Consider the following 24,759-nt stretch of genomic DNA (forward strand, 5'->3'; position numbering starts at 1 on the left):
TTCCCTTTAGATAAAATTAAGTCTCGTCCTACTTTCTTTCTTTTTTTTTTTTTTTATTGAATATGCACTTTCGCTAGGACGTTGCCTTTAATGAGGAATGGCCGGTACGAGGTTGGATCAGGTGCGCTCTCTCTCCAGCAGAAGCCCAGGTGCTGGCGCCGGCCGTGTCAGTGTTTGTGTAATGTGTTGTGAGCGCGGAGGTGAGAGGGTCGGGTTGGCTGCTGTCCCTGTCAGCTCGTGTTTACAGCGCTTAACGCTGACGTGAGCAAAACGCCCCGCTGAGGATGACTCTCTGCAAACACGCCGGCCACGGACGGTCCTCAGTCTGAAGGGTTTCGAAGGCTCATGAAACTAGAGTAAAACCGGGAATATTTGGAAAAAGCTAAATTGCAGTGTAAAATAACTGTTTCCATTTTAATGTATTTTACAGTGAATTTATTCCTGTGATGGGAAACCTGAATCACTCCGGTCTTCAGTGTCACATGATCCTTCAGAAATCATTCTAATATGCTGATTTACTGCTCAAAAAATATTCCTGATTATTAAAAGTATTGACAGTTGTTGTTATTTATATTCTTGTGGAGACCGTGATACATTTTCCAGGATCATTTCAGTTCAATTAAAGAGTACAGCATTTATTAAAAATTACTTTTTTGTAAAATTTGTAACATTACTATATATTCTTATATGTATATATATATATATATATATATATATATATATATATATATATATATATATATATATATATATATATATATATATATATATATATATCTATGTATGTATATGTATGTATATATATATATATATATATATATATATATATATATATATATATATAGTCATTAGAATTAACTAATCAGGTGTATATATATATATATATATATATATATATATATATATATATATATATATATATATATAGCATCCCAATTAAACGTTTTTGTATATGTATATGTAAATGTTTATTTATTATGTATATGTAAATACATACACATGCATGTATATGTTTAAGACAAGTATGTTATATGTTGAATATATTTATATATAATGCAAATTATGTGAATATAAATAAATACATGTAAATATTTTCTCTCTCTCTCTCTCTCTCTCTCTCTCTCTCTATATATATATATATATATATATATATATATATATATATATATATACGCACATATCACAGAATCACTGAAATCCTTTCATCTGAATAAGTCACATGGTGAATCTCTCTCTCTTACAGCACATATCCGAGTTGCTGGCCGTCGTGAGACTTCCGTTCATTCACCCCAGTTACCTGCTGAACGTGGTGGACAATGAGGAGCTGATTAAATCGTCGGAGGCTTGCCGAGATCTGGTCAACGAGGCCAAGCGCTACCACATGCTGCCTCACGCACGACAGGAGATGCAGACGCCCAGGACGCGGCCGAGACTCTCCGCAGGTCAGACCTTTCACGTTCTAATCCTCATCTGTCTTTCACTAGTCTCACTTTACCGCAGCCAGAGATTGGACTAAACTGCTCAGGGTCTGCTCCACGCTGCAGCTTATTCTGGCTCGAGAACCAGCCGCTTACAGGAAGCCACCGTCTGGCTGAGATATAAAGCCATCAATCACAGTTTGTTTTGTTTTTATGAGCCGTGTAGGAGCAGGTTCATGTGAAATAGATGATACCACAATATGTTATTGTTTTTTTTTTTTTTTTTTACCAGAGTTTTCAGAAATGCATCACATTATGGACGTTAAATGGGTCGTGAATGCTGTTGCTGATGTTGAAACTCAGCAGATTGCATCCGGAAGATTGCTTGTGCAAGTTCCTTTAAGACGTTTAACCCGCTGAAGAGTCATGATAAAGTTTCAGCTAGTGATGCACGGGATGCATGTTTTGTTGCACTTTAGTTTAGTTTTGCTTTTACCATGCATATTACTAGAATATTGGCTGTTTATTAGTACTTATTGGCACATATTAATATACATATATATATATATATATGTATATATATATATATATATATATATATATATATATATATATATATATATATGTGTGTGTGTGTGTGTGTGTGAGTGTGTATATATATATATATATATATATATATATATATATATATATATATATATGCTTTATATATGCTTTGACCACAATTCATAGATACAAAATATTTAATAATGTATTTAATAGCCAAGTAATAGTAAAAATTGGTCCCCAAACTAAAACGTGACTGTTTTCCCCTCCCGTGAGCCCATTTTTATTTTGCCAAAAACCAAAGCTGAAGGTGAATTTTTTTATTAATCGGTTAATTAATCAAATTAATTTAATATTCAACATTTTAAACAAGCTATATAGAAAATTAAGTTGCACAAAAGGCAGTTTTATTACTGTGTTAATCGTACGTTTTCATTTCATAACGGACATGCATTAAATAATGAAGACAAGAAGTTAAGTAGAAATATGATATATTTAGCAAAATGCTAAAAAGTTTCTATTTGTTCTATATGTTTACAATGTTTTATTGACGTGTTTTGTAATGCTGTGCTGTCTCTTTTTGGGGTTCATTCATCTCCGTCTTTTGCCATAACTGGTAGCAAAGAGAATCTTTTCGCATGCCGCTTGAAATGAGGTGGATAAAAGAACATCAAAACCACATTCATTGATTGGATTCTGATAGAAAACGGACAAGCTTGTAGTGATCAATGGGTGGAAGGCGCTTTTCTAAGAACGTTCGCTGCTGTTTTGCTTAAGCAAAGATCCAAAAAAAAAGATTCAAAATGACAAATCGATACTGCCATCCTAGAATGAGCTCCCACAGAGCTGATATGTTTACCTGTTATAGCTTAGCTCCGTTGAGTGCATGAAATAGACACTAAAACAGTTCAAATGTGCCATCCGAGAAGCGCTAATTAAACGGTTTCAGCCAAAACCGAAAATTCACTTCACGCCAAATATGCATTGCAACAAAATCCTCTCTTTTTGAATCGACGCGTGACCCGGGTTGTTCTGACGTGTCTCTCTGACTGTATCTGAAGTCAATCTCAGGCTGCTGTAAAAATGCAACCAAACTAATTTATGGTTCAATAAGGCTGTCCTCGTGCAGCGCTGTGAATCACTCTCGCTCTCTCCTGATTCCCTCAGCGAGGCGTGAGCCCGTGAGTGAGCTGTACATTTATTTAATCTTGATATACTGTGGCTCTCTTTCTCTCGCCCCTGAGTTTTATTGATCTCTGCCCACTGCAGTATAAGAGTGAATCCCTCCCCCACTGGACCCAGATCAATCTCTCAGGAGTGATATCACACACAAAACGCAACATAATTACCATAAATATGTATCGGTGTTGCTGAAGCTACCTGGAACTGTAGTTTGACGAGAGGCTCATTAAATTACTGGAGAAGCATCCCGTGAACGAATCAAATGAATGAATTTAGACACGTACCTTGAAATCACCACACTATTTCTTGACGTGGCATATGGATGTAAGTAGACTACGCGGGCGATATGAATTATTACCATGTTGTGTGTTTATCAGAACCATGACAAAATGTTAGTTGACAGTACGAATAATGTTATGTTATGGTAACAATGCATAAGTTACAATATAGTAATTGTTTTCTGGAAATTACATTTAAAAACTTTTCAAATATGCCATATCTGAAGAAAAACACTAATTTGAAAAAGCAAGGGAATAAATCGAATGAACGAATTTAGACATGTTCATGAACACGGTACTATTTTATTACCACGGTATACAGTATAATAAAAAAAATCACTAATATAATGTTTTTGTCATAGTCTTGAAACTATATATATATATATATATATATATATATATATAATACTACGACAAAAAAACATTATATGACAGTGATTTTATTTTATATTAACAGTATGTCAATTTTATTTATTTATTTTGCTGGAAATTAAATGTGGAAAAATATATACCACAACTGATTAGAAAATATTTTTTTAGAAGCAAATGCAAAAATATGTATATGCACGTTTGATGCCATGACATTTGCTTACAATACACTTTTATTAATGCATTAAACTAATGTTTATAGACGCCATCTTTGATTTTCTTTCCCTTTTTTCTCAGGCAATGTCCACAGATAGCTTAAGAAGGTTGAAATATAGTCATATGGGATTTTCTGATACCTTTTATAGTGCTTTTTTTATACATTTTAGGACCCTGACAGCCCATGACCACAGTGAATTGTTGTGGAGTAAAAAAAAAAAGATTCTTTACAGATTCTTTACATACAGAATTTATTGTTTACATGCTTCATTTAAGAAAAAAAAACAGTATTTTATTTATCAAATTTACTAATTAATTACATTTTACTTTTTTGTTTATTTTGTGTTGGTTCATTTACATGAGTAATGATTCAAATGAGTCAGTTCACTGGAGCGGGCTGAGCAGAACGAATCAAATCGCAAGAATCACTAAAACGAATTAGTCTTAAATATTACTTTAACCCTATATATTATCACATTACACTTTACGGAAAAAGTAGTTTGTTACCGAAGGTGCTTTTCTATTTAAATAAACCACCATCACACTCCTAAAAAGTGAAAGCTGTTTAGTAGCATCGTCACCTTTAGTTATTTCCTTCCCTTCGTTTAGATTTGTTCCGGCATTAAAAGCGATTCTGGTAGTTCAGAGATTTTTAACACGCCAGTCGAGCGGATTGGAAAGTCAGCAACACCAAAACATCAGAGTGCTCGTCTGATCCCAGCTGACTCCAGATACGCCAGAGGCTTCTTAAAAAACACGCTCGGTAAATACGATGCATAGTTTCCAACTTTAAGAACGCCCTGTTTGTTTTTTACTATTAAACGAGATATTTATAGAAATAAGCAGCCTCGGCAGAGGAACAAATTGCTCTCGGGCTCTGAGATTTTTTCCTTCTTGCCGGCCAGGAATCTGAGGCTCTTTTTTCAATAAAGCGAGGTTTAATTATTGTCTGAAGGTATCACGAGCTGTGCGTGGAAGTCATGTCGCTCAGGCGAACTTATTTTCTGCATGAAGGAGTTAAAGTAATTGGTAAACAGGTGTCATTTCACGATGCCGAGTGAGGTCCGTTTCTGTGGTGCGACAGCTGCTAAACGAACAAAGGTTTTGTCGTTTCACCAGATTGCAGATTAACACCTGATTTTACCATAAAATAGTTTATGAGTGGTAACTCACGGTAGAACATACTTGAATGTTTTGCTTTAATATGTAATTGTAATACAGCTAATATGTCATTTATTCTACTAATATGCAAACTATTGTTATTATTTTTAGACATGCAGCTTGAAAATACCATGATGTTCTTTGAAGTACCTTGGATGTAGATAAGTAGATAAACGGCTTGTAGGCAAAGACTACTTTGTAAATCCATTCAGCCGATCTCCAGGTCTGGCGCTAGCACTTTTAGCTTAATCTTAGCATAGATTATTAAATCGGATTAGACCGTTAGCATCACGCTCAAAAGTGACCAAAGAGTTACGATACACATTGACACATAAACTACATTTATGTACATTTAGCTTTTTATTTTAAGATTTTAAGTTTAATTTACATTTTAGGCTTAGCTTTAGGTTCTTTTTTTGTTGTTGTAGTAGTTTTATAGTTTTTTGTATAATATTAATGCAGTTTTTTTATATTTGTAATAGATATATAGATAGATAGATAGATAGATAGATAGATAGATAGATTTTTTCTTATATTTAGAAGATGTTTGATATAAGATTTTTGTGAGATTTTCTATACAATAGAGAGAGATGCGTGAATTTTCAAGTTTTTATATTCACATTATTATTAGTGATGATGTTGTTTTGTTGTGTTTTGAAATTATTTTAAATATATATATATATGTGTGTATATATATATATATATATATATATATATATATATATATATATATATATATATATATATATATATATATATATATATATATATATATATATATATATATATATATATATATATATATATATATATATATATATATATATACATATATATACATATATATATATATATATATATATATATATATATATATATATATATATATATATATATATATATATATATATATATATGTATATATACTATATTTATATATATTATATTTATAATAATATATATATATATATTATATTTTTACTTTGGCATTTGGCATAAATTTGGCATTCTTTGAAGTGCCAACATTTCTTCTTTTTTCCGTTAGTTTTTATTATTATTATTATTATATTATTATTATTATTATTATTTTGGTTTTGGCTGACCTAGTTTTCCACTCTTTTTCTTTTCACGGTACCACCCTTTTCTTTTTTTCCTTCTGTATGTCTGCATGGACTCGCGTCCTCTGCGTTCCTTCCAACATCTGTGCCTCCGATTTGCTCGCGAAAGGATGGACTTGTTTCCCCTCGGCGTTTTTTATTAAGCACTTGATTGTTTGGCTGTGTACAAAACTCTTGAGTGAAGTCGTGGCTGGCTTGACCATCTGCCGGGGCCATCTGATGGAGGTTACGAAACACCGCGTGAGGGCCTGTCACCCGCAGGACCCGTTTATGAAAAAGAGACGGGCGAAGAGAGAGAAAACTAGGGTAGAAGTCAAAGACGAAGGGGAGCGTAAATTGCTTTCTCTTTAGCGACAGAGATTGAGGAAGCGCTGCCAGGAGTTTGTAATTGCTGTGTGTGTGTGTTTGCGTGCAGCTGAATGCTTTCCCTCTCCACCTGAGCTCGGCTGATAAGTCTCTTATGTATGAAAAGACACAGAAGAGGTGCTGTGATGTCACCCATGAAAGGTTCCTCGCCAAGCACGCACTCGATGAGAGCGTGTGGGTTTGCGTTGGCCCGCGGCTCGCTCTCTCTCTCTCTCTCTCTCTCGGAGCTGCAGGTAAGAGCCAGCTGTCGTCAGACTGACGGGACTCACCCGGGCCCTTCTCTTCCCTTCGCTTCTGCCGCGCGGAAATCCTCCGAGCAAATCAGGGTGACGGCACACCTGGCTCACACCCAGTAACTCGTGCAGACGGGCCATCCGTCCTAATTAAACTCAGCGCAGTGTCTTTTAGCGGGCCGCGCTGGCAGCGTCGCACATGGAACTCAAATTATCGGCGCATAACAAAGAGTTTGTTGATCTAGCTCGCGCACACTTGTTGCTGATTAGCGCCGGTCTCGTGGGCAGGTCAGGTGCGTAATTAGGAACCATAAGGGACGAAGACTGTGAAAGGTGACCCTGTTCTGCTTAACTCTGACCCTGAACACAATATGATGTTTGAACAGCTTTACTGAAGCGGAAGATTCACACTGTGGCCCTGCTTGAGAGAATTAACATAAGGGAAATTGGTTTTCGAAGCGGCGTAAAAGTCGTAAAAATGTACATTTTGTCATTATTTAATTTAAACTCGTATGACATACTTTCTTTAGTTTAAAACAAGATACTTTTGGACCCCGTTATCTTGCATCATAAGGAGAACAGTATTATTTCCGTATTTTTATGTAGCCTATTAGTATATTATATAGTTGTATCATTTAAGCTTTTTATTTATTATTATTATTTATTTTTATGATTACTTTTTATGTATCATTTGTTTTTATTCAAGTTTATTTTTAGTACTTCACTTATTTAAGTTCCAGTGCAACATTTTAAAAAGTTGTTTATTTTTTTCTGATATTTACATTTAAATTTATTCCAGTTTAAACTTACACATTTATTTATTTAGCAATGTTGTATCACAGAATGCTTTATATTTATTTTAAATGTATGTATATTTTTGATTTTCTGTGTTTATTTTTTAATTACAGTAACAATGATTTTTTTATTATTATTATTATTATGGCACTCCATTGCCTTTACTATACATTTGAATTAGATTTTTTTTATTTGCAGTTGAAATGTGGAAATGTTGAAATTTATCTGTTTTTTAAAATGAGTATTTTTAAATATTTCTATATACATTTCATATAAGTTTTACTTTTAATTTGAGTAATTTAATAGTCCGACTTATTTCAGCTTCAAGGCAACATTTCAAACAATATTTTTATGAATTTTGCATCTAATATTTGTATTATATTTTTGTCCAGGTTTATTTTTAAATATTATTTTTAAATATTATTTAGTTAACAATAATAACACTGATGGAGACGCAACATTCTGAAAATGGCATTTATTCAATAGTAAAGGAAAATATATAAAACTATTACTTTTCTATGTGATCAAACTTGCCATTTTTATATAAGCAATAAAACTGACATAAAAATGCATTGATTTCATTGTTATGGAAGGACCTGAGGCATATCTGGAGACTAGAATATCATATATATATATATATATATATATATATATATATATATATATATATATATATATATAGCATTTAAAAAAGCATTTAAAGCATATAGCAACTCTCTAAACTATACTATACTAATTTTTATACCTTACATTCTCTGATACATATTTTGCATTCAGCACATTTTTGAGGGATATTTACGATTACACGGGTTTCCAAGAACTTCCTTTCATTGACGTTAAATGCAGTGGAAGCAGCTTTGCACGAAAGCATGCACGAACGTCTCATTCCAAAGCTGTTTATATGCACGTTCTCATTCTCCAGGACGAGCACAACACGGATGGGATGGCATTTGTTTCGATAATTACTCTAAGTCTTTCGATCTGCCCTTACAGTGATTCATGCGTCTTCTAACTGTGGTGACCTATTGTAAACATGAAATGCAATTTACGCGAGACATCCATATTAAGCACCGAATGGTATTTAATCTACACGGAGCAGAGCTCAAACTCCGATGCGAAGGTACAAACATTGAAAATCCTCCGGGTTCGGTCAGATTCAGCGCGCAGGCAGTGCTGTTTACGTGCCTTATCGCTGCATCAAGCCCAACATAAGTCTTGTTTCGAACAATAGCTGAGTATTTTCACGCTATCACTTTATACGGCTACATAAAAGCCTGCCTTGCGAGAGATGGTGTCGATACGAAGATTTACAGTGCATTTTATTTGTGCTTTCTGCTGAGTTAAGCTCGCTACAGGTGGAAAAAATTCAGGCGCTGTAAAATATGAATGCAGCAACCTGTTAATATGGATGCCAGAGTAAATAAGCCGATTACGTGTGAAGTGTAAAACAGGGCTGAGAGTTTTAGCTTGGGGTTTACTCTTTTTGTGTCTAATGATTAGACGTTACAGGAGTCATTTTCAATCATTTACACTACCGAGTTTGGGGGTGTAAGGTTCGTATGCATTTTGCAAAAAGATGTTTATGTTCGCCAAGGCTGCAAAAGTGATGTAAAAAGATGAAATATTGCAATTTAAAGGAACTGTTTAGTGTTATTTTTATTAATTTGGTCCGAAATAGACGTTTTGGTGTGTGTGCTGTGTATATTTACAATGTATGTATGAAAACAAACACATGCATGTATATTAAGAACAATACGGTGTTTATATATAAAATCTAAAAATATGCGTATACATATATCCTTCAGAATTGATCCTAATATGCCAGTTGCTGATGAAGAAACATTTATTTATTTTATTTAGTATTATTTATGTTTAAAACAGTTGTGCTGATTAGTGTCTTGTGGAATTGGTCGTAATGTGTGTGTGTGTGTGTGTGTGTGTGTGTGTGTGTGTGTTTTAAAGGTTTCTTTGATTAATACAAAATCGAAAAAAAGTACTTTTATTTGAAACTTGACTTAGTTTTTTCCATTAAAAATGACTTTACTGTCACTCCTGATCAACCGAATTCTTCTTTGCCGAACGGAAATATCGATTTTATAAAAACTTTGATTAGCGGTGAACAGCTCGTGCTTTGCAAACTCTTAAAAGCGTTATTGAAGCGATGCAGTACGCAGGTTACTCTCAAGGCCACACCTTTGACCTGTCTGGCATATTATTGTAGTCGTCTGGCAACCCCGTCACTAAGTGAGTTGCATTTCTCTCGCGCCGTCGTGTCATTTCTGTGCCGTACGTCTGCTGCTGTTGACTAATTAGCTCCCGTTTCAAAATCCGTCCTCGCTTTTGGCGGCCGTTCACAAAGCTTTGACACGCGTTCTTGAGGTCACCTCTTCGGATCGCGACGCTCGGTCGTCTGCCGGCGTGCGGCAGAAAGAGTCAAAGGTATTGGATTGTGCTGATTTGACACTCAGCCTAGTCCTTTACAGACCACAAACCGCTTTTACCGACTCATTTCTCTAACTGCTTTTATCGCCAAAGCAGCAGCTTGAAGGTGAGGACCGAAGGGCGGCGTTTTGCAGCACGTCTGCGTTCGTTTAATTGATTTAGCCGTGCAGCGGCTGGAGGGCCGAACTCATTGCTTTCTGCATCTCACCTTCAGCGCAGGGTCCAGTCGGTTTAATTAGTCTCTTTCTCGGAGAAAGCCCGGGGACGTCGCTGAAGCGGATTCGAAGAACTGAGCACAATCGCGAGGGAATTTCAGCCATTGTCAGTCGTGACAAATTCGGAGACGGTCGCGTCAATTGGTGATTTGCTCATTTTGCTGTGTAATTGTTTGATATGCCACCTATTGATGGACCTTAAACGTAATAACACTTAAAGCTCTTTTGTGAACAGAACCCATTGTGGGAAAACAGCTTTTAGGAGCTTGTAATATTGACTGAAAATTTCCCATTTGAGTTTAAACAGCATTTTGGTGTTCACAAGCCTGGGTTGTACACACTATTCAGAATTAAATCGAATGGAGAATGGCAAGGACGAATTAAAGTTAAGTTTCTAAAATGTTTTATTGGTCATTTTACGAAACTTTTTTTTTTTATATGCCTCCTATAACGCCACCTATAAAATGTGTGTATGTTTTATATCGCACCACCGTTATTAACCCTTTAGAACCTGAATCTGAAATGGCTTGCTTTTGCATTTTTACTGTAAAATTCTAAAACGGTATGCAATCTTCTTGCTTGTTTTTTCTTACTTTCAGAACTCAGTTGGGTTTCACTAAATGAGCGTTTTGATGAGTTTGTGTGTAATAAAAAAAAGAAGAATGGAATTAATTTTACTGTTTATGAATCAGAACGAAAAGAGCTAACATTTAAAAAACTGCATGGCTTTAATGCACGCAGTACCTTAATCTTTTTTCTTAGACTCGGAAGGCGTTTTTGTGTATATTACATACCTGCATGCAAAAAAATATATAGACATAAGATGCTGTTCTGAAAAAATCCCGCTTTCTCCTTCCATGTCTCATCAAAAAATCATGACATTCGCCTGCTCTGCCATGTTTTTGTTCTTTTCTGAATGATTTTTTTGCACATACTCTTGCACTCAAATGGAACTCAACTCAAACTGCCGAAGAGTTAGAGTCACACGAATGCAGCTCATACGCAAATGTTGTTTAACCCGGTTTCAAAGGGTTAACTAAAGTTTTTATAAACCAACTTTAAAAACGAAAATGTAAAAATGCAATTTAGGTATTGCTTTTTTCCTGTCGTTCCAATTCAACTTCCAGGTGTGACAATTTAAATTTAAAACGAAACCCAGAATGTTTCAAATTTTGCACAGTTCAGGTGTAACTGCATCACAGACAAAAGACAGAAAACGTTTGCGGTTTTACTGCAATTAATCATCATTTCTGACCCCTCTGTGACTGTTGCATCGAAATGGGCGGTTTGTTCATTTTACAAACCCCCATAATAATTGAATTTCCTGTTCACATGCCTTTTGTTGGATTAATCCGTCCTAGAGAATGGAAGTGATAAATGTGTCAGCCCTAATCATAACATTTCGCTCGGTACATTTCAGCTGTTGATTGCTTTTCCGTCGTCTACAGTAGCTGGATGAAATTTACATTTTGAAGTGGATGATTTTGTGGCTGTGTTTGGCTCAGTGGGCCTGCAGTGTTTTAAATTCCCCTGTCAGGAAATTTTTGTCACACTTAATGCGGCCGTATTCGAGTATGACTAACATTTTTGGTTGATAAACTATTAAATAAGACACTGCTGTTAGGAGACGGATAGATAATGTATGCGGCAGTGCTCTACAGGGAGAAATTTTCTCTCCCGAGCGCAAAGCTCACTCAGAATCATGTCTTACTTCCTGTCCGGGAGCTATTTCTCTTGTTGCAAAGGGCAGCAGCGTGCCGTTTGATTGCTGCTTGGGTCCCTTATAAATGACAGCTCGCGGTGCGGTGAACTCGGGAGTTTATGCGCGGATATTGTGCCTGGAGTTTGAGCTGCTCTTAGTCTCGGCTTCAGACGGCGTGCCTGCGGACCGTAAATTTAACAGCGTTTTTCCATTTAGAGCTCATTTGTGAACAGGGCCCATTGTGGAAAATCAGCTCCGGCGGTTTAAGAGCTTATAATGTTGGATGTAAAGTTCCCGTTTGAGCCTAAACAGCATTTTGGCGTACACGCTGTATGTGAGTTAGCACTGTTCAGAACTGGATCGCGGACAACTTTTGAATTCTAATTCAGTTCCCGATTTTAATTTGCTATAATTCTGTAATTACACTATATAATTGAATATCATTTTTAAAACAAATTCAGTTGGTGATTTAAAGTTTGAATATTTACAGTATAGGCCTTACAGATGTTTGAAATATCCCCTATAGGATATGGAAATTCGTTTATATTTAGTAAATTAACTTTTAAAGTTAAGATTTAGAAATATTACTTCAGTTCCCATTATGTGTTTAAAAATGCAGTGGATCCTTTGTGATGATATTCTCTCTCTCTCTCTCTCTCTCTCTCTCTCTATATATATATATATATATATATATATATATATATATATATATATATATATATATATGTGTGTGTGTGTTTGTAATGTTAATGCTACCAATGGCATTTTTTGGGATAATGTAATCAGTCATTCAATATTTCATAGAAATGTAAAAGCTGTCGAGTCAGCGAATTATTATTTTTTAAATTCTAGTCTTTCTTTAAATGTGGCCCATTCCAAACAAATTCACCCTCTCGAGTCGAAAGAGAGCCAGCTCCTCAGCTCCTGTGTGAATGCTCCTGTATAGCACAGATAAAAGAGAGAAAACTTTCGCCGTTCTACTGCAATTAAATGTGTGAAAAACGGCTGTCGAAGGGGCACATCTTTCCCTTGGCGCTTCGAAATGAGTGAATGTTCGGTAATTGATTTTTAAATGATTTAATTTGGTCTCCCTAAAATCCTTAAATGATTGGGTAAAATTTTCAGTCCGGTTCACGTGCACAGGAAAATACAAAGTGTTTCTCTGACTGGATTGGCTGGCTTTACGCGAGCAGGTTACATGAGTCCACTGAGAATTAAAGTCATGTTTATGGTAATATGTTAAGTTCCCTGGCTCCCAGGTGTTATGCATTCATTTCCCAGACTGTTACAATGAGGGCTTTTGATTTGCCAGGTTGGCAAGGCTTGTGGCATCAAATCTTTGCAAGGCAGTCGAGTGGTTTTTGAGGCACTTACTGTGGTAGCCTTGAGCACAGCGCACCTGTAGATTATGCCTCCTCTCAATGTTATAATCTGTTTCAGATGTACCCCTTACACAGATTTACCTTTTTGCTCATGTAAATGTCGCACGGAAATATATTTAATTTAAACTACTTTAAATACTGTCTGAAGATCAGACGACCCCATTTCTGTCTGGTTATGGGACAGAATATGCTGCAATTGAGTCTTCGCAGAGCTGTGCCGGAATGGAATAGTTCAGCCGAAATGAGATTTCTGTTATAATTTACTCTTCTTCATGTCATATCAAACCTGTATGACTTTGACTATAACTGCTATCCCTATTCCTTTAAAACATAAGGCTACTTACCAGACACCGACTGGCGGCATTTGCCGATTCTTAGAGAAGCATCTGGTGTTTAATGTGTTTTTTAATGGATTTAGATTTTTTATGATTTGGCAACATGTACATATTGTCGTCAACTGTTTGATTCACTCATTTATTATATATTTGAGTAATTTATTTCTTAATGCATTTACTTTACTTAAATGTTTTTGCAATCCATTTATAATCGATCAGATTAAAAGTTGCTAATTTTTTACTCAGAAATATTGATTGATTAATGGATTGATTTATATGCTTTCTTACTTAATCTGGCATACTGTCAGTGTGTTTGTGTCTGTATCAACATTTTATCAACATAAATCAATGTTATATATAGCATTTATACAGTTTTTATATATATATATATATATATATATATATATATATATATATATATATATATATATATATATATATATATATATATATATATATATATATATATATATATATATATATATACTGTATATGTATATATATATGTATGTATATATATATATATATATATATATATATATATATATATATATATACTGTATATGTATATATATATATGTATGTGTGTGCATATATATATATATATATATATATATATATATATATATATATATATATATATATATATATATATATACTGTATATATATATATATATATATATATATATATATATATATATATGTATATATATAATATCAATTGTTTATACCACTGTGGCATGAGCACACTGTTGGTAAAAGGAAATCTCAATTTCTTTAAAATGTCCTAAAAGGAAGCGGAGCTTATCAGAGGGTCACTTATGCTAATATTAATGCCTAGATACAGACTAAGAGACTAAACTGCCGCAGTACCTGAAACAGTGAGTTGGACTGTGCAGCAAATGCAAGATATTCAATAAAAGCTGAGGAGGAGTAAGAGATCGTAAGGTTACGGACAGCTTTAAAGGGCATTTTCTTCCACGCATTACTGTTATGCGAGCAAAAAATGATTTTCATTTTACCGCTAACCGTATCAAAATCATCATTCCAAGAAAACGTATGTCCAAGGTTGAGCACTTGAAGAAGCTGAAGAATGACTTCTTCAGGCCAGACTTATCCTCTCTTTTCATCTGCGAGGCTTTTTGACCCGCTCCGGCGGGACTGGATTGAAGGGCAGTGAAATGACAGGGGTAAAAGCCCGCGCACACAAAGTTCAGACGGTCAGGGACGCCCGCGGGCCCGCAGCGTCACCTGCCCGCCACGTCCTTCTGACAAGCGGGTTCAAAGCTGCAATTTATCTCTGCCCGCGACCGCAACCCGTCTGAGAGTCTCGGAGGAGAGAGAGATCTTCCTCTCCTCTGGACTCAAAGACCTCTTCCGCATCCAGCTTTTAATGGTCGCGAGGAGCAGGACGAAGGCAATTAGGTGGAAACCAAGCCCGGTCTCGGCCACGGGGATACAGGGTCTTGTTCCGGGCCAAGATGGTGGCGGTTTAGAGCAGCTTTGGGTTTCCTCCCACTGTGAAGGAGAGATTGAGCTCAGGAGGAGAGAAAAAGAGACAGTTATTTACTGTCGTTCCAAACTCTGGATGTTATCATTATAGCTCTTTAGCTCAGCGGGGGATGAGAGCTACCTGGCCGCCCTGAAGTCCCGTCTGGCAAACCGTTATTTACCGATGACAGCCGCTGAGCAAGTGCCATAGATAGGACTCATTAAGAGGAAGCGAGGCGGAAGAGACAAACCTGATTGTCCTGCGAGGAGAAGCTCACCTGTCAAAGGTGCGGATTGCAGCTCAACGCCTCGACAGAAACAGGGGGGAAGAGGGCAAAGAGAAAAAGCAGATGTGGGAACGCATGCCCCGCCCCACATCCAGCTTGATTGACGGGTCCTGGCTGAACTCCCGACTGATCCACTTCCTGTTTACTTCTGTTTTTGTTTATTTTTTCGGCGAGTTAGGCTGTTTGAATAGAGGCGGCGCGATTAAAATCTGCACATCTCATTAAGGAATGAAGCAGCGCTTTTGAAGGCTGAAAAAGGTCACCTGCTGCTCGAACAGACTCAAATCTCACAGGAAATAAGAAATGGCTGTGGTTGCCCTTTAGGGGTTACGCTGAAATGAATACACTCGCCGTGACCGTGACTGGAGGGACAGACCTGCCATACATTTTTCACATTTCGGTTCATTATAAGGTGTTTACAGAGAAATGTATCATTGGTTACACATGGCACATCCACTCGATAATAGTAGGACATAGTTGGGATATAGGAATTACGTAATAAAGAAATTTATCAACATAATCATTCAGCTTCATAAGATGACACTAAAATAAAGGAAATGCTGTTAAAGGACTTGCTGGATACTTGTAGGATTTCCTTCACTGTGTGGTTAAATTCTATTAAAATAGCAATTTAAATTATATAAAAAGCAAATTTACATTTCAATTTAAATTATTTAAATTTACATTGTATAATATACACGTTACTGTTAGATTACTAGAAGACATATTGTTAGATTTTCCTTTACTTTCCTTAACTTTACTCATTCATTAACATTTGTTATTATTGCCACACACACACACACACACATATATATATATATATATATATATATATATATATATATATATATATATATATATATATATATATATATATATATATATATATATGCACTTTAAAAATGTAGATATTTTTATATTCAGATTGTAGAGGCAAGTCTTAAAACTGTCATTTCATCATTTCATCAAGGGTGTACAAGCTTTAGACTAATATTTAAAATTCTTATTTTCTCACTTTTAATTTGTGCCTTTAATTTTTTTAATTTCCCAGTTGTGTCTGTAGGATTCTGCGCGGTTTCTTTTTTGGTCCTTTTTTAAAAAGCATTACGCAAAGGCATGAATGTAAATGGACTTTTTACAGTTATACCGTTGTCAAAAACTGGATGCTATATTTATTTGCTTTTACAGTAAAGAAGGGACATTAACCTTCATTTGCACGTATTCTGTCTGCTCTACCTGTTAGCCCGAAGTGTGCCGAGTGCTCAGCGGTCTGGCCCTTCCTCACGTCTCAGTTAAGACAATCCCCTTCACAATGTATTTTTTCCCTCTCGATTCCGCTTTTTTCTCTCTCTCTCTCTCTCTTTTCCACTCCAGTTGCGTTTTTACCTGCCCTGGAGAAAAAAAGCCAAGATTTAGAAAGAGAGAGAGAGAAATGGAGAAGGAGAAAAAGATGACAATATTGTAAAAGAAGGATGCTGGAGCGGAGAGAAGCCCATGGATCAGGCAGGCGGCTGTTGTCAGGGGAGCGCAGAGGAAGTATTGATTCGGAAAGATGAGCCAGCGGTTAAAAGAAGCTCAAGGATGTCTTCACGTCGCTCTCTCACTTTCCTCTGCTCTCTGCCGCCTTTTTTCCTGCACCTTAAACAAAAGTCGGTCTCTGCGAGGCGATTTGATGACAAGCCCTGCGCCGGTGTAGACATGATGCAGGAAGTCTGAGCGCTGCAACCCTTACACACACAACAATAGGCTTTCTAAGTGTAAACCTGGATAAAGTTACACCGGATGATGCTGGGATTCATTCTCTTTTTTTTTTTTTTCTTCGGGAACATTTAGACCTCGTTTGTTGCAGATAAATGCAGTGAGGTGCTTGTTAGGCTATTGATCCAATTCAGAGCCCTGAAGTCTCTATGGCCAAGCGCACAGTAAAGATTCGGCAGTGACAGCTGCATTCCCGAAGTGATATTAAAGCAACTTAAGACTCAGATTTAACTGAACCAACATCGACAGAGCTGTTCTGCAAGAAAATATTTTCTTACTTAGCATTCGTGTCTTGTTTTCAGATAACTTCCTTGAACCGAGGTGCATTTACAAGGTACTTAAGATACTAAGTCTTGTCTAAAAAAAACTTAAATAATAAAATAATCTTAATTCGAAAGCTAAACAAGCTTTTCTTGCCCCACTTGCAGATATTTTTGTTTTAAGCAAAAAATATTTATTTTGTGTGTGTGTGTGTGTGTGTATATATATATATATATATATATATATATATATATATATATATATATATATATATATATATATATATATATATATATATATATATATATATATATATATATACATATACATATATATGCAAACATGTGAAGGGTTGCAATGTCCACTTATTATACGTTTATGGAGTTACTTCTTGTTCTTGTTTGTAGTTTTTCTTGCAAGATCTGGCAACACTAAAGAATCAAAACATAGCTTCTGATTTCTTGCACCACACATACAGAGCAGACTCTGATACACATTTAAATATTTATCATTAACAGTGCTGGGTAGATTACTTACAAATTGTAGTTCATTGCTGATTCCAAAATATTTCTAGTATTTAGTCTAATTTAGTAGCCTAATCCGTTACATTGTACATTGGAGGTGATGTAATAAGACAAACATTTTTAATCATCACATTGATTTAAATAAGACAATCTCCTTGATATGCATTTAATATACAATTCTTACTACTCATGTAGAATTTCTTAGACAGCTTTGTGGTCTGAATTAGTTTGAGTATAGAACCTGTAGCATTTGTTTACCTCCGTTAATAAACGCTTCCAGTCATATAATTCTTTAGCATACGGTAACTGTGCAATGTTGATGTTTCCTAAACACAGACCTGCATGCAGCGGCGGACACAGGTGCGCGCATCTTGGCTCGTCCGATCAGAATTTAAAGGAGCATGTGCGCGTTAGAGCTGAATTTGTTATTGCAAATGCTAAACACTCATAATTCATCTGAGTACTTTGCAAAAATGAGAGTAGCAGAATAGAGGATCACGGATGAGTGCGCAGGTGCCCGTGATGCATTTCATGTAGTGTCGAAGCCAATGTGCCCAGGGCTGTAAGACTCTTGAGGGCATGCAGCCAAACAGATGGTTATGAGTTTAGTTAAGCTCTGATAATTCACTTACACTCTTCATTGGACACACATGCACAGACTGACTCTTCATGTGGGATGTCGGGTAACCTGGATACCCGTGTTTATATAATATACAAGGTGCTGTATTTTAATACTCGTAATACACTTATATTACATGCCATTCAAAAGTTGAGAAAAAGTTGGTCAGAAAGTTGTTGTTTTTTTATCATGCTCCCCGAGGCTTCATTTATTTGATCAAAAATGCAGTAAAACAATTAAATATGAATACATTTAAATGAACAGTTATCTATTGGAAAAGATCGAGAATGAATTCAAATAAACTGCACGATTAATTTAAATAAACGTAATCTCACCGCACTGTTTTATGCGTGTCTGGTGGACAGAAGGTTAACACTAATGAGCCGTAACTGACGGAAATAACCACGATTGTTAAATATTACGCCGCAAAGAGCTGCTAGTTTTAACTTGGTAAATGATTACGGAATAAGCGGCATAATCAACGGCTAGCCATGCGTTACAGGATTTCAAATGTTCAAATCCTTTAATTCGCGGCCAGCTGTTGATTATCCCTCGCGTATAGCATCGCTAATATAAAGCTAAATTTATACATCGTTTCTTTTCCCTTCGAGCCTTTTTTATATCTCAGACAATTCAATTGTGCGCTTTAACGATAAAATGGTTTCTTCTCGTAATAATGATATTTATTAGTTGGAAACGAGGCAAAAATCTTTTTTCCGGCATGCATTTCTTAGTTTTTTGGGGGGGGTTCGCGGGTTTTAGATTCTCGCATAGGATAGCTGCAGCGTCGCTGAGGAGCGCCGGTCTTCTTCGGTGGTCCCCGCAGTCCATCAATCCGCCATGAAGAATAACCGCGCTCCCCAGCCTCTGTCAGGCTCTCTATTTCAACACACGGACACTCGTATATTTGTATCCCCCGTCTGTCCCGCAGGTGTAGCAGAGGTGATCGTGTTGGTGGGAGGGAGGCAGGCGATCGGCATGAACCAGCGCTCTCTGACGGCCGTCACCTGCTTCAACCCTCAGAACGGCAAATGGTACCCTCTAGCCAGCCTCCCGTTCTACGACCGCGAGTTCTTCAGCGTCATCTCCGCCGGGGACAATATTTACCTGTCAGGTACGTCAGCATGTGGAGGGAAGGTCGTGTATCAACGGAACAGTCTCTGCAGTCCCAGATGGGGTTTTTTTTCGCAGTGATCCGATGAAGGATCGCCAATGCGGTTGCATTAATCTGCATCCACCGAGCCGCGGTAGCAAAACATCTATTGCTCTCAATGGCAGATAAATGCAACAAATGCTTTATCAAGGTCACGTCTCCGTCCGGCTTATTTTTGGTACCCGTCGAGGTCGTGTTACAAGTGTCGGTGTCCGTGCCGCATCGGTAAACAGTTGTAAATTTATCCCCCCCCCCGATTTTTTAATTTTTTTTTTTCCAGAGCATTTTTAACATTGACATTGTGCAATGTCAAGGCGTGATGGCGCGTGGTCTTGTTTCCAGGTGGTACGGAGTCAGGGGTGACAGTGGCAGATGTGTGGTGCTACATGTCTCTTCTGGACAACTGGAACCTGGTGTCCCGGATGACCGTCTCTCGCTGCAGGCACAACAGCTTGGTGTACGACGGGAAACTCTACACTATCGGAGGACTCGGGGTGGCTGGAAACTTGGACCATGTGGAAAGGTAATTTGTCCTGCAGTTAACTAGCTCGGGGGAAAATGAATGCACAGATGCGTTGCGATGGTTTTTTCCGGATGATTCATATTGCGCATTTACACTCGGGCGCTCGGGGAGAACCGGCTATTCTTAGAAACTAGCAGCGTTATTTTAAAATCGTTCGTGTAATAGTTTGGGTTAAAATTAGATTTTATGATTTCAAGTTTTAGGGACTCTGTAGTGCGGTTTTCTAAGCTTTTTCAGAATATGATATTTTAGTCAAATTTTACATTGTTAAGAGTTTTAGTTTTGTGTCTTTTTTTAAGTTCTAGCTTTAGTTGTTTATATATAGTCTAATATATAGTTATTTTAGCACTTCAACTTAAACTAAACAATTGAATGAAAAGGTTTCGCTTCCATAAAATGCTACACAATGCAAGTTATTAAAACACTCAAATAAAAACATACAATGCTAGTTTTTGCTGATATTCTGTTGAGATTTCATTTTTATATTTTTATTATTAGTTGTGTACTTTTGATTAGTTTCTGTTTGTGTGTGTCCGTCTATTTTATTGTAGTTTTTTGTTATAGTTTTAGTTTTTAGTTTGTAGAAAGCGGTTTAAGTGCTTAAACTAAATGAATCTAAGTTGTTTAAATGTGTTGCTTTGGCAACTAACTGAAAAAAAAAAATCTGATGTTGGGGGAGATGGTTTATGCAGGGCACAGAAAAAATAAATAAATAAATAAAAATAAAATTAAAATATAAATTATATATAGAATAAAAAAATATATATATATATATATATATATATATATATATATATATATATATATATATATATATATTTTTTTTTATATTTTTTTTCTGCCCTGCATAAACCATCTCCCCCAACATCAGATATCATCCACAATACACAAGAGATCATGGAAAAAAATTTAAGACAGCGTGATTTGTGTTGTAATTGCTTTCTCTCTCTTTTTTTAACACAAACACATGGAGCTTTTTAGTGCTAAATCACCATAATGAAGAGCAAAGGATTACCATTAGGTGTTAAACTGATCTTTTATCTGTATGTTTTATCATTCTAGCGCTGTTACAGAGACAAACAGTCCTCCTTATGAACCAGCTAAATGGTTTGTTTTTTCTAGCAGGCTTCCGTTCTATTCCTCATTAGCAGTACACAAAACGCTCTCAAAATCAATTGTGCTGTCAACATTATAATTACAGCTTATGATCAATATCAGTTAGCTTCCACGGTGATTCTTTAATTAACACTCGGAAAATCTCTGTATAAGAAAAGTTAAGAAGAATAATTTTTTTTAGTAATTATCACATATTTACATTACGGAATTGCGCGCGCTCTCAAGAAAAGCTACAAGTTATTTTCCTTCTTCAAGATTTTACGCTATTCCTCTTTATCATTCACACGAAATGCGTACAAAATCAATAGCTCCGTCAACATTTGTATGTTGATCAATATCAATTTGCTTCCAAAATGATTTCTTAATTACCACTCGGAAGGTCCAGCCAAAAAGGAAAAGCGAAGTTTCCCTCCTGTAATGACGACTTCGGCGCGAGCTGCTGAATACGATCACTCTGAAATCACTCGAGCGTAACCGAGTCAACCAACTAGTTACGCGCTGCATTATGGGAAATATCGGTGCGCGGCGTTCTTTTCCTCTGCTCGCATCTCCTGGTGTGAATGCGTTTAACCTCTAAGAGTGGGACTCTGAAAACGGTCTGATGCTCCAACAGCGGGCGGCACGAGAGGGCGAGATTAAACGGGGCAATCAAAAAAACATTATGACCGGTATTAAAGGAGCCCGCCGCAGCTCATTACCGGCCTGAAAGGAGCTCAGGAGTCCCTATCAGCGCATGAGTCTGTCAAAACCAGCCAATGATTTGATATTTCTCTATAATGTCCATCACATTATGACGCGGTGACTTTCCCCTACGACACCTTTGCGCTTAACAACCCAAAAATCTCGATAAAGGTGTCTTTCCCTACCAGAAATGAGCTGAATATGATCGTGTTATATGGATTAGTGTATGTGTAAAGCCCTCGAGCGTTCCAGACATGCGTGCATGTATGTATTTATGTATGTGCGCTTCGGTCTGCGCGCGTTGCCTGTGAAATCGATATCGTAACTCAACCCCTCACCATTATATTCTCATTATCGCGGGTTTAGCTGAGCTCTCGGCTGCCACAGGGATAAACACTTACTTTCGCGAGCATGTAGCATGCTAGTCGAGCTTTAACAGGCTCAACACCTTGAATATTCGATTTGAGTTTGTAGCCAGGGCTTTGCGGACGGTTTATGTTGTACATGAGCGATGCTAGCATCTGATCACTCGAGACGAACCGACGCTCCCCACGTGCCAAATGATCTTACTTCCCCCGCCATGAAGTCGTTTGCGGCTTGTCAGAGCTAAACTAACACTGAGACGCGGACGGGTTGATGTTGAGGAGAGACGCTGCGCTGCTTGATTAATGCGATGGAGGCTGTTAAGCATGAAGTGTGCGTGCTGTATGATGGTTCGGTACGGCTGTAATTGACAAAATTGATAATCAACGGTAATAATAACGATCGGCAACCAATTTTATTATTGATTAGTACTTGAGTGAGGGGTTCATCGGCGATAGCACTTTAACGTATTTAATATTTAAAGTACTGTAGTTATACTGTACGCAAATGATTGAACATTCGGACACTGCTGTGACTGATGGCAACTAAAACATGTCCATAACGAAACATATTATGTTCATATATGACATAAATATAAAAACATAAATGTATATGCATGTACATTTAATATACGTGATACATATACACAGTACATATTACGCAAATTAATCGTGATGTAGCACTATTTAAATATAAAGTTGAAATGTGTACACAAATGTAATTATTGTACATTAATTAGTGCATATATTAATATATTACCGTGATTAATCACATCCAAAATAAAGGTTTTGTTTACACAATATATGTGTTTATATATGTTTATAAGAGACATATATAAGTATATAAATGTATATATGTAAATATTTTCAAACTTTATACTGTACAGTATTTGTGTATTCATACGTAATACAGTACAAAAAAATATGTTTGATTAATCATGACAGCACTAATTTAAAAAGATAATATTATTTTGTAATAAAAAATAAATTATTACTTTATGTATAAATCTAAAATAAAAGTTAACATTTGTATTGATGTAAAATATTGATGTTGTAAGATGTATTGATGTAAAATTGTATCAATAATTTGAAACAATAATATATGAATTTTATGTGTTTTTTTTTTTCTTTCTGTGTCCTGCGTAAACCATCTCCAGTCTGGAAACCCCGCCGAACATTGCATTACCGAGACAGATCTGTCCATATGTCCATATTTAAGTCCACCTTTGATGAAAAATATAGCTTACAAAGCACTGGTTCCATCTTTCTTGCCCTCCTTCGATCTCTAACCCGCCTTGTTTGCGGCCCTCCATCTGTCTTACGGCACGTTTGCATGCGCTGAGCCGTGAAATCATTCCCGCTCAGAAGCATGTCTTCAGTAAGGCGCCTGTTCTCGCCCAGCGTGAGCTCACGGGGCGGCTTCTGTCCCAGGGTCGCGCTCCTAGCTGTGTCGTTGCCTAGCTATGTCATTCCTGCATTTTTGTTCGCGCGCGGGGCAAACTGTTAAGCGCAGCTGATTGCGATTGCGAAACAAATAAAAGCAATGCTATCCTTCTACCCCTAAACTCCATTCTGAGTTTAATGAGCTCGTGTAGATAATACAGCCAAATAGCTCCGGAATATTTGTTATAATTGCTGAGTTCATTCAGATAATGAGTGCAACAACACAGAGCATTAGAGCGGAGATCGGTGCGTAAAGCGTGACCTCACACGCTCTGTTTCTAACACTACTAAAATCATCCTCTTCTTGATTTCCTGGGTTGTTTGTGCAGCTGGGGATTCGCATTATTACTCGGTTTGTGTTGTTTAATGTGCCCTCGTGGTTCTTTTGTCCGTGCTTTATGTCTTTTTAATTCATGCATACGAGATGAAATCTCGTGCAGATGAAGAACCGGTCGTATTAAAATAACACACGCATAAATAAATAAGGATTTGAGGCATTTCAGGTTGATGCGAATACTTTAGTTACTTTAACTGCTCTCCATTTCTCTTTACTCTTTTAGCCTTCGCTAGCTCATTTAAATGGTCCTGAAGTGTGATAAATGAATTTTTAAAGCGCAATTATTTCGCGTCGTTTCTAAATTAATATGAGGTCATTAAACTGCATTCATAATGATTATAAAATGATTAGCAAAACTGTGTAGTAGTTTTAAATGGAGCATAGCTTGTTGCACGCAGGATATGTCAACTTTAGAATGTATGGGGGACAAAACAATTGCATTTTT

The 24,759-nt window shown here is 36.5% G+C and overlaps 1 protein-coding gene across 1 annotated transcript in view; it reads left to right on the top strand.

Moving 5' to 3' along the window:
* LOC122325512 (kelch-like protein 29) overlaps positions 1 to 24,759 on the top strand; it is a 108,788-nt gene that overhangs the window by 63,881 nt on the left and 20,148 nt on the right. Inside the window, exons 7-9 of the mRNA XM_043220549.1 lie at positions 1,244 to 1,442; positions 19,631 to 19,813; positions 20,195 to 20,375. Of these exons, the coding sequence (XP_043076484.1) occupies positions 1,244 to 1,442; positions 19,631 to 19,813; positions 20,195 to 20,375 (563 nt within the window). The remainder of the gene's footprint in view (positions 1 to 1,243; positions 1,443 to 19,630; positions 19,814 to 20,194; positions 20,376 to 24,759) is intronic.

Source organism: Puntigrus tetrazona, chromosome 20 (genome assembly GCF_018831695.1).
Source record: "Puntigrus tetrazona isolate hp1 chromosome 20, ASM1883169v1, whole genome shotgun sequence".
In the NCBI taxonomy this organism is placed as follows: Eukaryota; Metazoa; Chordata; class Actinopteri; order Cypriniformes; family Cyprinidae; genus Puntigrus; species Puntigrus tetrazona.